The sequence below is a fragment of the Oncorhynchus mykiss genome, chromosome 31, assembly GCF_013265735.2.
Source record: "Oncorhynchus mykiss isolate Arlee chromosome 31, USDA_OmykA_1.1, whole genome shotgun sequence".
NCBI lineage: Eukaryota > Metazoa > Chordata > Actinopteri > Salmoniformes > Salmonidae > Oncorhynchus > Oncorhynchus mykiss.
In genome coordinates this window covers 40,780,415-40,796,316 of record NC_050571.1, presented here as the reverse complement: position 1 = coordinate 40,796,316, position 15,902 = coordinate 40,780,415, and the positions used below count along the sequence as shown (strand labels likewise).

General features: G+C 40.6%; 1 protein-coding gene across 1 annotated transcript in view; it reads right to left on the bottom strand.

Moving 5' to 3' along the window:
• Positions 1-6,715: 6,715 nt before the first annotated feature.
• The window catches only part of LOC110505160 (zinc finger DHHC-type palmitoyltransferase 9), a 49,112-nt gene continuing 39,925 nt past the window's right edge, over positions 6,716-15,902 (bottom strand). The window contains exons 7-9 of the mRNA XM_021584184.2: positions 11,732-11,835; positions 11,259-11,346; positions 6,716-10,773 (exon numbers count right to left, since the gene is read on the bottom strand). Coding sequence (XP_021439859.2) covers positions 10,567-10,773; positions 11,259-11,346; positions 11,732-11,835 — 399 coding nt within the window. The 3' untranslated portion in view covers positions 6,716-10,566. The remainder of the gene's footprint in view (positions 10,774-11,258; positions 11,347-11,731; positions 11,836-15,902) is intronic.

The window sequence follows — 15,902 nt, the reverse complement described above, 5'->3', positions numbered from 1 at the left end:
GATTATTAAAAGAACTGATTGTGATCATATCTTCCTGACCACCTCCGAAAGGAGGACTTGATTGGTTGGATAGGCTATGGCGATCATGACATCAGCCAGTCAGGAACAAGGGCAGGGGTAAAAATACATGTCATCAATCTTCAAGTCATCTACCACCAGTTCGTTTTTCAATCATGCCAGGTAGGATACTCCAGTTATTTCTCTCCACCCATCAACCCATATCATCTGCGCGACAGATGATTTTCTGCCCAAACTCTGTATGCCATTGGCTCTCCAACCCTGTTCCTGTAGCTTCCCAGTGCTTAATTTGGGAAACCAAGTGATAGTAACATTTTCACAACAAAACGTGGAATTAAACTGTTGACAGCCCCTCTGCACGTTTGAGAAAGGAATAGAGGAGATGGAAACACATGGTGGTGAAATATTCTGTCAGCCAATTAATTATGAAAATATTAAAAAATGCCCTTCACTGTAAGACTTTTCTGTAATCTCAACAGTAAAAAAAAAAAACACGACTGCACAGTATAGATTGCGCCGTACTGGATGGCTGCCGTTTTACAAGCTCTGACCCAACTGTGCTATTCTATCGTTTTTTTAAAACTTGGGCTTGGTAAAATTAAGGCGAAGGGAAAACCAGTCACCTCTTCCCCTCCATCAACATACACTCTGAGCACTCCAGATTAAATTTACGAACACACCTGTAGTATAAACCAGCCTTAACACCCTGACTACACCGCTCGCGTAACGTGCACGTGCATTGCAAAATAAATGTAGAAATCTATATTGTTCAATTATTGCACCCACACTGCTTGCGCATGTCAACGAATGTGTGAGTTGCCAAGGGCTAAATTAGAAGTGAGTTTCATTTGTGACGCAGATCATGCTGCAAGTCCTGCCTCTCCCATCTCCTCATTGGTTTATAGAAGCAGATACCCACGTGCCATCTCCTCATTGGTTATACCCTCGTGGGTGATTGAAAGACGAATGGTGTTGTCGGTCATCGTGGTAATACTATGAATGTTTAGATGCCAATCACAATATAAGTTATAAGTTAAAAGAAGAAAAAGCCTGGAAAGAGGAGAGATGACTAAACTATTCAGTTGACCGCTTTCTGTGTGGATTAATTGTCGGAGTAGAGGACCTTGTGCATTTCAGTTATAATATAAATAAAACTCAATGTTTATATCCCAGGACAAATTAGCTAGCAACAGCAAAATAGCTAAATAGGACAAATTAGCTAGCAAGTGCAAGTTAGCTAGCTAAATTGCCACAAATGTTTAATGCTTTTCGACCTGTCCCCAAATGAATGTAATTGGTTCTGAGTTTGTTTTAATATTTTAACCTGTGTGTCGTGATCGCGTTTGGTGTGGGGACAAAATACATGTATGCACGATGCCGCACGCGCGCAGCCGGTTTGGGTTCCGTGTTAGTCTTTAAATCCTTGGTTGTTTATAACATGGCCTCACATGTGAATCCTTAAAGAGATGGGTGGAGCTAAGGCTTTAGAGGGTGTGAACAATGCTGAATGGGTGTAGACAAAGAAGAGCTCTCCAGTGGGTGTACCAAAACATTCAAAGGCTATTTTCTCAAAAGTGAGGTAACAAGTTTATCAACTTTCAAAGCAGAATGACTTTCCCATTGTTCCTCAACTGTAGTGTATGAAATACTGTTTTCTAGCTCAGAGTCTCTACTTTTATCCAATGTAAAAAACACAATTACATATTTTGCTCCATAAGACCGATTTGAGCCGGTCACAACTTGCACACCCACACGTAGACGTACGTAAGTGGTGTAAAATGTATTACGATAAATTAATAGGATACTAGATTTGATAAAGTAACAATGTATGAATGTATAATGGGTTACTGGAGGTTAACTTGCTAGGTAGAGACTTAGTATGGACAGAGCACGCCATATATAGGGGACTGATCTACAGTGCCAGCACAATTATAGTGAAAGTTGATCCTAGAAAGAGACTAGTCTCGAGAGCAAATTTTAAAAAGGACGCTCCCTCCAAAGTTTCTCTTCCCCTCTGAAATGTCAGTATTTTATAAAAATTCAGCGCATTACATTACATACATAATAGACATGTAATAAATGTGAAGCAGAAAGTTAATGCACTACAGAAATAATTATATAGAGTAACATTGTTAAGGTAGACTAAAATGAAAAACAATGGCTTCCAAGACTGACAAAGTTACGTTTTTAAACCTTGCAATAGGGGGAAAAGCAGAACATTGTTTGAGAGTGAAATTAGTGTATTCGCAGTAGAGATTGAGAAGGGCTTCCTATTGGGAAAGAAGGTAGTCCTAGTTGAAGGAAACATAAAGACTAGTGAAAGCAACAAAGTTAATGGTAATATTAGTGGCTTTCAGATAGCACTCTAATAATGCAACATCTTTGTAATTGTTTCATTATAGAAAGGGTCACATGATGAACAGAGGGATGGAACATTGGGACTGATATTAAATTAGAGGCCGCCATCTGGTGTTTGGGTTAGAGATAAGTTTCCTGTGGAACAATAGATAGCCAGCCGCCAGTACTCACTGAACTCAAACAAGGTTATAGTGGGACATTTGAGATTGAGGTATGAATAATTGATAAAGACACGTATTTGACAAGTTACAATTATTATTACTAAAATTCTATAGTTTGGGTAGCACAACTTATATAAGTATGAAGGAAATATCATCTACAAACATTACGTGGAACTGTGTCCCGAATTGAATACTCAAGTATTATTATTATTATTGAATACTCAAGTAGTATACTCAAGTAAATGTTTTTAGTACCAACTACTGACTTTTTGAAGATCTTAGCAGATTTGTTAAACAACAGGTTTCATATTTTGACTAGTTTATGTCCAAGGGACAGTTAGCACAGGACTGTATGTCAACGCAACAGTTAAAAAAGAAGGTACCTATTCATCTTTACGGGACATCATATCAGCTGATGTGTCTGAAGTTTAAATCTGTATACGCATGGTTTTATCAAGACTTCCTGCCCAAGATGCAGTAAACTCGATTAATGATTAAGAAGGTTTAGGACTGATTAAACTGTAGCATAGTGAAAACTAACTACATGCTTATTTTCTTTCTTCAAGGGCTCATGGAATGTCCTCTACCAAGTTTTTGGTGCCTTGGAGTTAGTATGAAGGTAACTGAATCCGGCTGGTAAAGGAGCCCCAAATAAAGTAAGGTCATTTTGTTTGTTTAGTTTATATTTGTTAGTGGTGTTGATACTTATTTATTGCGTGGGGTCTTTTTATTTTTGTGGGTTTTTCACAGGTTAGAAAGGATGCACCTTAAAGGGCACACAAATGAATTTTTCTGAAGTATCTATTGTCAGAGTTTTGTTTGCACACATGTCAATTCTCTTGATAAGAAATGTACTGAACAACCCAATCTAAACCTGATACACTATGTTTGAAATATCGTTAAATAATATGAGGTACAGGGAAATAAACACTCAATGGGGATGAATGACCTTTGACATCTGTTCTGACTTTCTGGTGAGGCCTGATCAATATCACTAGAAAGACTATAGACATTGGGTGAGATTTAATGGGTTATGTAAACACTAGTAATTAGGAAGAAGTTTATAATTTAATCATCAACAGTCCTATGTGTAATTTGAAACACAAGACGGAGAGAGAGAGAGAGCGCTGACCCTGAATGAGGGACACCTGTCTCGTCTACTCTACCATTACCTTTTGGGAGAGAGTTAAGTTAAGATAGAGTCATCAAGGGTTGCAATTCTAATTTTATTTGTTATTTTAATTAACAGGCAGTGTTGTTTTTTGGGGGGTGCATGAATCACGATGTGAGTCGTGTCCAAAAGGGGGAATTACCAATTCCCTGGAGCTCTTTGCTAAATATACAAATATATTTTCTTCCCATGCCTCCCTGTAAAAGGAAAAAAGGTATGTTGTTAATGATTGACAGTTACTCCAAATTTATTGAAGTTTTCCCCACCTCGAGTGATATATAATGAAGTGCATTGCTGTCGTTTTGTTTTTGTCTTGCTTCAATACAAATCTCATCAGATTGGGTTTGCTGGATGGCCGGGATTTCTCCCTAAGAATTAGCCCTCCGACTCCCCGACCCTGTAACTCTGTGGTGAGATCGCCAAGATGATAGGGGAGTATAAGCCAATTTTGGGGGGGAAAAATGGTTTCAACTGTGTATTATTCTCTTTGACATTTGTATTAAGAATATTGGCAGTAGTACTAATTTGTCATACAGTGAATAATTTGTCATAAATAAATTGTCTGGATTTCCTGAAATCAGAAATGCCCTAAACTGTTGTTCTGATCTATCCTCTCTCAAGGTTATGGCGAAGGTGACCATAGATGGTATCTAGATGCATGGAAGGGATAATTTGACTGAGAACAGTGTAAACCTCATCCCCTCTAACCGTCTGAAGTAATGGCGACAATGGCGTTCACTATGGTCCTTCTACACTTCTACCGTGAGATCTGAATCCGAGCCAGCAATCTGTACACGGCATCCAGTCGAAGCTATCAACTGCCTTTTCTCTCAGGAGTGCGACATGGGTCCATCTGGAGTGAGCATGGAGAGAGATCCCATCCAAACTTCTCTCATGCTGCAGGTGTACTGGTAGGAAAATACATAATGGACTGTAAAACAGTTGTGGCTCAGGCGAGAGAAATCGAGACATTATCAAGGGCCATCCACTTTGAACATGTGCCACTGGGAGGACGAACTGAAACGCCAGAAGAATGAATGCTGGGAGGGAGGAGGGTGGTCAACCATGCCCGTAATTAATTTAGGCTTATCCAAAATTGTTCATTTGAGGTATCAGGTTAATTGTGGAGGTCTGCACACTGCGAAATGTATATTACTTTCAACTAGAAATACATTGAGATACCGATCTTTCATTAACATGCCACTCGCGACAAAAGCTCCAGCTGAAATGTCATTGCCAGAATCCATAAATGAAATTGTGTAATGAAACGTATGTGTAACTGTATGAAGCAAAGGTCTAAAGCCATGGTTTTACAAGGATTGTAGAACCCAGAATGAAGGGTTTGAAACAATGAAGTGTCTGGTTTTGTGTCGATTTCCCTTACTTTAATAGGAGTACAGAACCTTTTGATAGAAGCTATAATCTAATGTTTAAATGAAAATGTAATGATAATTATCAGAGATTGAGTGATACATTTTTTTAAAATGTTTGTGCTTTTCTAATAACCAATTTCTGTGCTCATGCAAGTTTCTGATTGCAGATATTGATGGTGTGGATTCGTTCATTTTGGCAGTACGCCCAGACCCTTGTTTTGAGAACGAAAGACCTGTTTCAAGGGCTCAGCTTAGGGAGACGAAGCCTCGTGTGGTATTGGTCTGTCACATGCATGAACTAGTATTGGTCGGTCACATGAATGAAGCAAACGTTAATGATGAATGAATCATAAATGATGAATAAGTTAAATCATACAAATATAACATGTCTGCAGAATAGGGACAGGAACTAAAGGGACTGCCCCAGTAGAGCTTCTGACAGACGTTCACAATGGTGCATCAAGTTTGTTGGAACCGCTCCAGTTAACTGTTAATGTAGAATTTAAGATTGACTTCAAGTGTCCCATATGGAAGAATTTCCACGACAGAACGTTCAAAACAATATTGTGACCAAACATGCAACCCATGAATAGGAAGACGGGCTCATTGTAATGGCTGGAACGGAATAAATGGAAGTATCAAACAAACATATAGAAACCATTTTTGACTCCGTTCTATCCATTCCATTCCAACCATCCCGTCCTGCTATAAATCCTCCCACCAGTCACCACTGATGTATAGCCTACTTCACTGTGGAAAAAGGGCCACAATACGTGTCCTGTTATGATTTTCAGTTTGCTTCCTTCCATGACTGGTTTTTGCATTCTTCTCCCAGGATCATAAGGAAAAATCATCGAAAACAATTGCTATGTTTATTTACAATCCCCTTCTCCAAAAGGATTGCTCATTTACCTAGCGCTTATCAATTTATAAATTACAGTTCATGGATATTCGATCAGAAAATATAAAAGTAGATGCTTTGTCCACTTGGAGCCGTCAGGTTCGCTCGACCTTGGGCTCTATTCAATCTGTAAAGCTGCTTACAGATTCCACGATAGAAATGTAAAGTGAATTTCCGATTGAGCCGACATATGCAGCATTTACCGTGAATGCAGTCTCTGCTAAAGCAGGAACATTGCCATAAAATTTCAGTCTCGCTGTAAAGCTGAACTTTTGCAATGCGCATTGAATAGAGCCCCATATTCCTGGTTCTCTCACGCATAAAGGTGGTGGAATTATAAGGGAATTAAATCCAGGTCAGAATATGGCGTAGCTGTAGCCATACCTTCGCTACACCTTCATTTCTGAGATATCCACTCCAAACAAATAGCGGGTGAATAGTCACTATATCCACAGATGGGGACCAGAGGGTCAATCTCGCTGATGTCCTGATGTCAAAGAATGTCTATTTATAGCCCTGGTTGCACCTTGCATTAACATGTGGTTTTCACGATCTGATCAAGATGATCCAATTACTATCTGTTCAAGGTTCTGTGTCTACTCATGGTTTTTTAAATGTCTCTTATCCTTCCACTGTGTGTATTGTGACCAGATTTCCTGGTCCCTCCATGTATGCAAATTATTTGACAGATATTATTTGGCAGCCAGCGGTCAAAATCCTTTCCATGCAATAATTCAGAGACAAGATGATTAATAATAATGACAACATCATTCAATTACCAGACATGTCAATCAATCATGTAAAAAGAAGTGAGAAATATCATGAAATATACGTAGTCACAATGTTATTACTAAACAATGTGAACATAAATATTAGTCCATCCGTGGTATTGTATCTACTGCATTATGTACGGTGTTATGTAGATCAGAGCATTCAGATCGGAGACCCTCGTCACATACTTTTCACATTATAAATCAAAAATCATACATCCAAACATTGAGAGAAAAAAATCCAAACTTCCCAAGTCATTGTATCGACAATTACTATATGCCCATAACGATAACATTAATAGTACAAGGGTCCAATTCCTTCAATTATCTTTCAACCAGCTTAAACTTTAACATGAACATTCCCTTTTTCATTTGTTAAATCACAATCAGCAATACGGTCACACTTTCCATTGACAGCAATGCAGCAGCACAGTTATCTACGGAGAGAGAATTTTTACAACTGGCTAGAACAGAATAGTATTCAGAGGGGGGAAAAAAACGAATCAACTTAAATTGATAGGATTGGTTTGAGGGTAGACCTAACAACTGCTCCGAAAGACGAAAATAGATCAACATTTTTTTTTTTATACATTTCCTGAAAGGCCTTCTCAATACACACACATTCAGGACATACTGTACACCACTATTTGATTAAAACATCCATTTGTTGTCCATTTCAGAAGGCAGCCTACATTCTCAGCAGTTCTGGGGTAAAACTTCCCCTAGGTACAAATCTATAGTAGGATCGGCTTCCCCTCCCCCAATCCTAACCTTAAAGGGATACTTTGGGATTTTGTCAATGGGAACTTTTATCTACTTCCCCAGAGTCAGATGAACTCAAGGATAGCATTTGTGTGGCTCTGCGTGCAGTTTGAAGGAAGTTGCTAACTCGAATTAACATTTCCTAGCGAAACTACCTCCAACTTCGTTCATACTGGACGCAGAGACCATTGGTGGGAAAAATTCTAAACTGACCCTGACCGGCGTCTAGGGGCAACAGCACAAGTATCCTTCCAGAATCTGTAGACTACGCAAGTGAATATGGATTTGGCTTTCATCTTTCCTTCCCTAAAGTAATCCCTTCCATGACCTTCACCGGATTGTTTGATCGTTTTTTACATCTGGAGTAGACTAAGTGAGAAAAACACTGCAAGGGCCTAGATGGAAACAACTAGTAACTCCCCTACTCACATTTCCAATACAAATACACATTTTCACCGGAAAAGAGACTCTTTGTGAAATGAAATCAACAAAAGTATAAAACACACTGTTTGGCCCTATACAGTAGCTCTGCAATCCTTTCCATTCATTACATCTGATTATTTCAGTATCATTCTGTTCATATATAAATAAGGCAATAGTAAACATGATGCACTGCCCTCATTTGGGCCAATTGAGATAATGCGTGTGACTAAACACATTTTCGCTTTGGGCCAATCAGTATAATTTAGTAAATACTGGATCTTCTATGGCAAGATACATCATTCACCCAAGTTTCATCAATTCAGGGCCAGTGGCAGTCTGAGATATTGCGTCTGACTAACGTATGAATGAAAGGACGGACACAGATCTACAGTCCCCTCTTCATCGTGGGGTACAATTATCTTGGGCATATGAAAAGGCTGAACGACACTGTCAATGTGGTTATACTGTTTCTATACAAGTATACATCACAACTACTCTGCCTTGCATACAACACAAAGCGTAATACAAACTCTCTCCAACCACTATCAGATTAACACATCACCCAACAGTCAGGCAAGCCAGTCTCACCGACTTATCCCTTTGTGAATCCTGTCCCTTCGAGTTGTCTTGAACTGAAGCACCTGCAATTCTCAACCTCCTTGCCCCACCTCTCACAAACCCCCATAATCCTTTGCTCCATTTGGTGTGAAATTAACAGAATGTGTTGACAGGAGAAAGAGAGAGAAAGCAGCTTCAATCTTGATTTTTTTCGGTCTGATAATGAGCCCGTCACGGATGGCTTTGGCCGTGACTCTGTTGCCTGGGGAACTGAATATCTTACCTGGGAAAGATGGAGTGGAAGAAAGGAGGCGAAAGAGTGAGGCATGGAGGAGTGGAAACAATAAAAGCTTTCCTCATCAATGGATCATGACATGGAGCAAGGACACCAAGTTGACAGTGAACGCTAGGAGGACCAATTCAGGAGTTGCATGACTTGCAAGAAGCAGGGCAGGCCTTCATACACAGGCAAATATCTAACACTGGACACATGCACTTTCCAAAAACAGACACAACCTGGGTCACTTCTCTTTTCATCAGAAATAGATCCAAGTTAGTTTTTTTTAGTTTTTTTTTAACACCTACATACGGGTATGTACATTTAAACAATGGCTTTACTTCATTTTTTTTTTTTGCAGTCTCATTGGAAACTATAAAAAGCGACGTTGTTTCTCGTTGGACAGTCTTGCGTGTACGATTTGGAGTGCCGAGTCGTGAACTGGAGTCTGAGGGTCTTCTCTGTAGATAGACAACCTTACAGTTATAGTCGCATGTGATAGCGCAGCTTCTCGATAAGGCACTGTAACTAGTGTCTACTGTCAGCAGCAATCAGGCCTTCTCTGTCACACACACACACACACAGGTTGGGGTTTACAATACAAATGCAGTCAATTCAGAGGGTAAACTTTTTTGTTTGTTTGTTTCTTGGAACATTTATTTCATTTTACTTTCTTGAATTGACTGAATTGAAATGCCCCCAACACTGACACACACGCCTACCCAGACACACTCCGGGGACAGTGGCAAAGTGTCCATTTCTAATGCTAGATACAGGAACTCTGAGCGTACCCCTTGCAAACGGTCAGCGCAAATGTGGATGTTTAACTATTCCAGAATAACTGGACCTTTTGCTATAACAGTATAAAAATGGAAGGACGGTAGCCCGAGGCGGCACCTTCATCTCAACAAATCTAGTCAGAGATGCTAATTAGGATAGAACTCGACGCAGCAATATCAGTGGAAATCAGGTACTGTTGTTTGAGTTCCCGGAAGAGACAACATGGTGGCTGAGATATTGCCTCCCATGGTAAGTGTTTCTTTTTGCCAGTTAAAACACACCCTAAAACAAGTTGTCAGGCCTTATATTCTCATTATCCAAACGGCCAACTTTCCCATTAATTTGCATAGGGGGCTGTTCGTGTGGTTCAGTCGAGAAGATGAGAACGGTCTAATAGTGTGTATATGTTAAGAGGGTTTACAACACAAAAGCTAGTATGTTGGAACTGGCCTTTTCACATTTCAAAAAGTCATCATCACGGCTATAAAACAAACAAAAAAAGACAGAAAAAGTAGAATTAACAAAATCAGAGCGAGTCCACAGGTAGCCATAAGCCAGAGGCGCCTGGGTACGGGTGCACATTTTAGGACACCCTCAGCCTCACACTACCCGGGGAATATAGTCCTCTGCATCCAGTGATATCGCAGTTCGTCCCAGTTTCACCATTCTCTGTGTTTATCCACGCAATGTTCAGGGGAACGAGAAAGGTGCTGAGCCACCAGCCTCTAATACCCAACCCCACCTTTCTGAAGTGTGAATGTCTATCAAGCAGTCCTGCAGTCACTGAGTTAGGGGAGAGGCTGGGTTTGGTGTTGGGCACCAACTCTACATATCAGGTGGAATGAGCAGGGAGTCAGAGCCCTGCAGTCATTTCCCACTCATTACAGGCAGATAGATGCTTTTCACTCATATAGAGGTTGAATAAAGTGTCTCCTCACAGGTCCAGACAGAGCGTTTTAGTGATAAACTGACTTTGGGCGGGGCAAGGAAGGAGTCTCCACCCCCACCACGCAGCTAGAGCGCCTTCTCCTTGGCGATAATGATGGAGGCCTCCACGTCAGTTTCAGGTGAGGCCAGGGGCGGGACTTTGGCGGGAGTGGGCGGCTTCTCCTTCTTGGGGGAGGGGCTTCCTTTCTCTGCGTGGGAGATGGCCGAGTCTGCGATGCTGGACTTGGCGTCGTCAGGGGTGTGCTCGTTGGGGATGAGTGGAGCTGTAGTTTTCTACAGAGGGAACATGAAACAATAAGGATACTAATAGTAGCCAAAGACTGTAAACTATTGATAGCTGCCCTGTATTTGAATTCAGGGGATGTGAAAATGCAAGATATTGCACCAGTAAAAAAATATGGACAAAGTGAGGCACAAAATGGCTACAGTAGATGGCAACTGTAGACATTGCAATGTACAAAATGGCTATAGTAGGATAGACTAGACACCAGTACAAAATGGCATCTGTACAGACACAAAATGTCTACAGAACTGTGAGCTGCCGAGTACATTAATAGTATCTTTATAAAAAAAAAGGAAAATGGTTTCTGCTCTACAGTACATTGTTCACCCCCTTTGCTCTCCTCCCTCTATGCAATTGATTTAGGCTATATTGTATGCACGTTCACTGTACTAATGCTTCGTGTCTGGCAAGCAGAAACCATTTAAGTGCCAGACAGTAAATTTGTGTGCGTGCGTATGTGCGTGCGTGGGCTTACTGTGGTCTGTGGCACTGGATTGCTCTGGGCGGCAGTGGACGCAGGAACAGGCAAATCATCCTGCGTCAGCCCTCTTCTGTCCAAGACACTGCCAAGGGGAGACAAACAGTTATCAACAACACCCTATTCACCCCTGAACAGAAATGAGAGAGCGAGAGAGAAATGAGAGAAAGACAAAGGAGGGAGGTAAGGGAGGCTATAGGATGAGAGAGAGGAATAATATTAGAGACTAAGCAAACAAGAAAGTAGTGAGAGTGAGATGAGGGAGGGAGGCAGGGTCGGAAAGGGCGGGAGGACCAGAGGGTGGCTATAGAGAAGAAGAATAGTAGAGGGAAGTTAGCAAGAGGAAGATAAAGAAAGAAGCAAGAGAGAAAGAGACCATGAGAGGGTAAAACAATGAAAACCACACCAGCAGAGTATTTTCTACACTAGTTAATCCTATGAGCACAGATAGTGCTCCTTCTGTACAGTACCTGGGGTATGCAGGCCCACATAACACTTCACAGCAGTTCTTGACAATGTTCTTGTGGCTGTAGGGGTTTTGCAGACGGTTCTTTCCCGACCATGAGCCTTTGATCTGTAAAACACAAAATACAGCCACCCGTAAAAAAAAAACTAATATATCTTGATTAGATCAGTACTGAAACCCCTGAGTCAATCACCTTTGGCAGTGATTACAGTTGAGAGTCTTTCTGGGTAAGTTTCCAAGGAGCTTTGCACTCCTGGATTGTACAACATTTACACATTATTATTTTTAAACTCTTCAAGCTCTGTCAAGTTGATTGTTGATAATTACTAGACTGCCATTCTTGCCATATTCAGGACAAAATTGAATTGCTTTGCAGTAACACTTTAGTGCCTTATTGCAAACATGATGCATGTTTTGGAATATTTTTTTATACAAAACGTACAAACGTCCTTTTCACTCCTCATTTGTCTCCTATCACAGCCATTAAACTATGTTTTAAAATCCCTGAGAGGTTTCCTTCCTCTCTGGCAACTGAGTTAGAAAGGACACCTGTATCTTTGTATTGATTGGGTGAATTGATACACCATCCAAAGATTAATGAATAGCTTCACCATGCTCAATGGGATGTTCAGTGTCTCCTTTACCAATTGAGTTCAGTGTGTCAAATCGGAGGGCCTGTTGTCCGGACCTCTGGCAGTCTCTATGGGGGTGCCACAGGGTTCAATTCTCGGAATGACTCTTTTCTCTGTATATGTCAACGATGTCGCTCTTGTTGAGGGTGATTCCCTATTCCACCTCTACTCAGACGGGCCAGATGTATACATAATGGTGTCTTCTTTGGACAATGTGTTAACAAACCTCCAAACAAGCTTCAATGCCATTACAACACTCCTTCGTGGCCTCCAACTGCTCTTAAACGCTAGTAAAACTAAATGCATGCTCTTCAACCGTTCGCAGCCCACACCCGCCTGCCCGACTAGCCTCACTACTCTGGACGGTTCGGACTTAGAATATGTGGACAACTACAAATACCTAGGTGTCTGGCTAGACTGTATACTCTCCTTCCAGACTCATATTAAACATCTCCAATCCAAAATGAAATCTAGAATCGGCTTCCTATTTCGCAACAAAGCCTCCTTCACTCACGCCACCAAACATACCCTCGTAAAACTTACAAAATAGTCTCCAACACTCTACTCAGCAAACTGGATGCAGTCTATCACAGTGGCATCTGTTTTGTCACAAAAGCCCCATATACCAACCACCACTGCGACCTGTATGCTCTAGTCGGCTGGCCCTCGCTACATATTCATCTCCAGACTCACTGGCTCCAGGTCATCTATAAGTCTATGCTAGGTAAAGCTCCGCCTTATCTCAGCTCACTGGTCACGATAACACCCACTCGTAGCACGCGCTCCAGCAGGTATATCTCACTGGTCATCCCCAATGCCAACACCTCATTTGGCCGCCTTTCCTTCCAGTTCTCTGCTGCCAATGACTGACACAAATTGTAAAAAGTCGCTGAAGCTGGAGACTTATTTCCCTCACTTAACTTTAATCATCAGCTATCTGAGCAGCTAACTACGTCGCTGCAGCTGTACCTAGCCCATCTGTAAATAGCCCATCCAATCTACCTACCGTATCCCAATATTGTTTTTATTGACTTTTTCTGCTCTTTTGCTCACCTGTATTTCTACTTGCACATCATCTGCACATCTATCACTCGTGTTAATTTGCTAAATTGTAATTACTTCGCTACTATGGCCTATTTATTGCCTTACCTCCTCACGCCATTTGCCCACACTGTATATAGACTTTTTTCTATTGTGTTATTGACTGTACACTTGTTTATTTCATGTGTAACTCTGTTGTGTCGCACTGCTTTGCTTTATCTTGGCCAGGTCGCAGTTGTAAATGAGAACTTGTTTTCAACTAGCCTACCTGGTTAAATAAAGGTGAAATAAAAATTAAAATAAAGTACCGTTCTTTGTGAGGCATTGGAAAACCTCCCTGGTCTTTGTGCTCTAAATGCACTGCTCTGGTGGTGGACCTTACAGACACAATTATGTGTAGGGTACAGAGATGGGTTAATAGCAATTTATGTTGAGTCCATGCAAGTTATTATGAGACTTGTTAAGCACATTTTTACTCCTGAACGTATTTAGGCATGCCATAAAAGGGGTTGAATTCTTGACTCAAGACATTTCAGATTTATTTTTTAAAATTCATTTGTAAAAATGTCTAAAAACAAAATGACACTTTGACATTGTGTGTAGATCAGTGGCACAAAATCTAAATGTAATCCATTTTAAATTCAGGCTTTAACAAAATGTGGAAAAAGGCAAAGGGTGTGAATACTTTCTGAAGGCACTGTAGCAAGGAATACATTTCTTGTGCCTTCTCTTCCACACAGGGTAAATTCCATTTCAATTCGGTGAACTGAAATCCAAGTCCATTAATTTCTTTTCAATGAGGTATATTGTAATTTCAGTTCTGTAATTGACTGAATTGGAATGGAATAGACCCCAACCCTACTTCTGCCAAAAGCAAACACCCTTACAGATAGATCTGACACTGCCTGTCCGGTTACCATTTTAAAAAATTACTAAAATAATTTCCCTTTAGTTATACCTTATTCAAATGTACAGTTCCATTTTTAGATTGTAATCCCACAGGGTTACACTTGACCTACAAAAAATATCTGGTGAGGGATTTAATAAATTCCTGATCAAAGTATAAGATAGGTATGTTAATATGCATGTATACAGGGCATATTGTCATTGAAATGACCAAATTCTTTAACACAATTCTGTGTTGACGGGTAGTGACACTAGGATATATTTCTCCAAAATGCAAATAATTCTTCACACAAAGAGTTATCAATGCATGAAGTATCCAGCTGGTAGGGTTGCAAAGCTACCCAAAATGTACCAAAGTTAGCGGAATCTTCGGTAATTAACAGGTAATCAGTAATTTAGTAATTTATACTTGAACAAAAACAAGACAAACGCACACAAAATACATACAAAAGTATGTAGACACCCTTTCAAAATGAGTGGATTCGGCTATTTCAGCCACACCTGTTTCTGACAGTTTTATAAAATTGAGCACATCGCCATGCAATCTCCATAGACGAACATTGTCAGTAGAATGGCCTTACTGAAGACCTCAGTGACTTTCAACGGGGCAACTTCATAGGATGCCACCTTTCCAACAAGTCAGTTCGACAAATTTTTGCCCTGCTAGAGCTGCCCCAGTCAACTGTGAGAGCAACAACGGGTCGGTCAGCCACGAAGTGGTAGGCCACACAAACTCACAGAACAGGACCCCCCCCCCCCCCCCGAGTGCCGAAGTGCATAAAAATAGTTATCCTCAGTTGAAACACTTACTACGGAGTTCCAAACTGCAACATCAGCACAATAACTTTGTCGGGAGGTTCATGAAATGGGTTTCCATGACCCGAGCAGCCACACACAAGCGTAAGATCAAGTCCCCACAGCAATTTTCCAACATCTAGCGGAAAGCCTTCCCAGAAAGTGGAGGCGGTGTCCACATACTTTTGGTCATGTAGCGCACATATTGTCCAGGAGTTTCTATGGTTCAAGAGAAAATTGCGTAATTAATGACAAAAAGCATCTAATCAACAATTGCATTCATTTCAATGAACTCTGCAACTCTTCTAGCTATTGAATTTTTTCACAACTGCAACCAGATTGGCACCAAAACATTTTTCAACATGGCCTATTGACAAAATAAAATAAATGTGTGTAAAAAAAAAAGAAGATTTCATGCTGAAACCCTCATATTAGACATCAATAGTTTTTACTATGTTTACGGTTTATATTTAGGATGATGTTTTACAGCTTTGTTATATATATATTTTTATTTTAAAGTCCTCTTATTTTATATATTTTACAGGTGATAAGGCCACACAGGGGGACAGAGATAATTACAGACTGCTGTGATAACCTGAAGTACCCAAAAAGGCCACTAGATGTCATTGATAAAATTCCCTCAAAACACATAAGTTACCAAAATTCTGGTTGTTTACTGGTAAACTTAGGAGGTTTCCAGTAATATACCGTCCCTTTGAAACCCTACCTGCTGGTGAATGTAATGGAAACAGAAATTCCACAGGGTGTTCAGAAATATACTAGACCGGTTCTTTCAGGAGG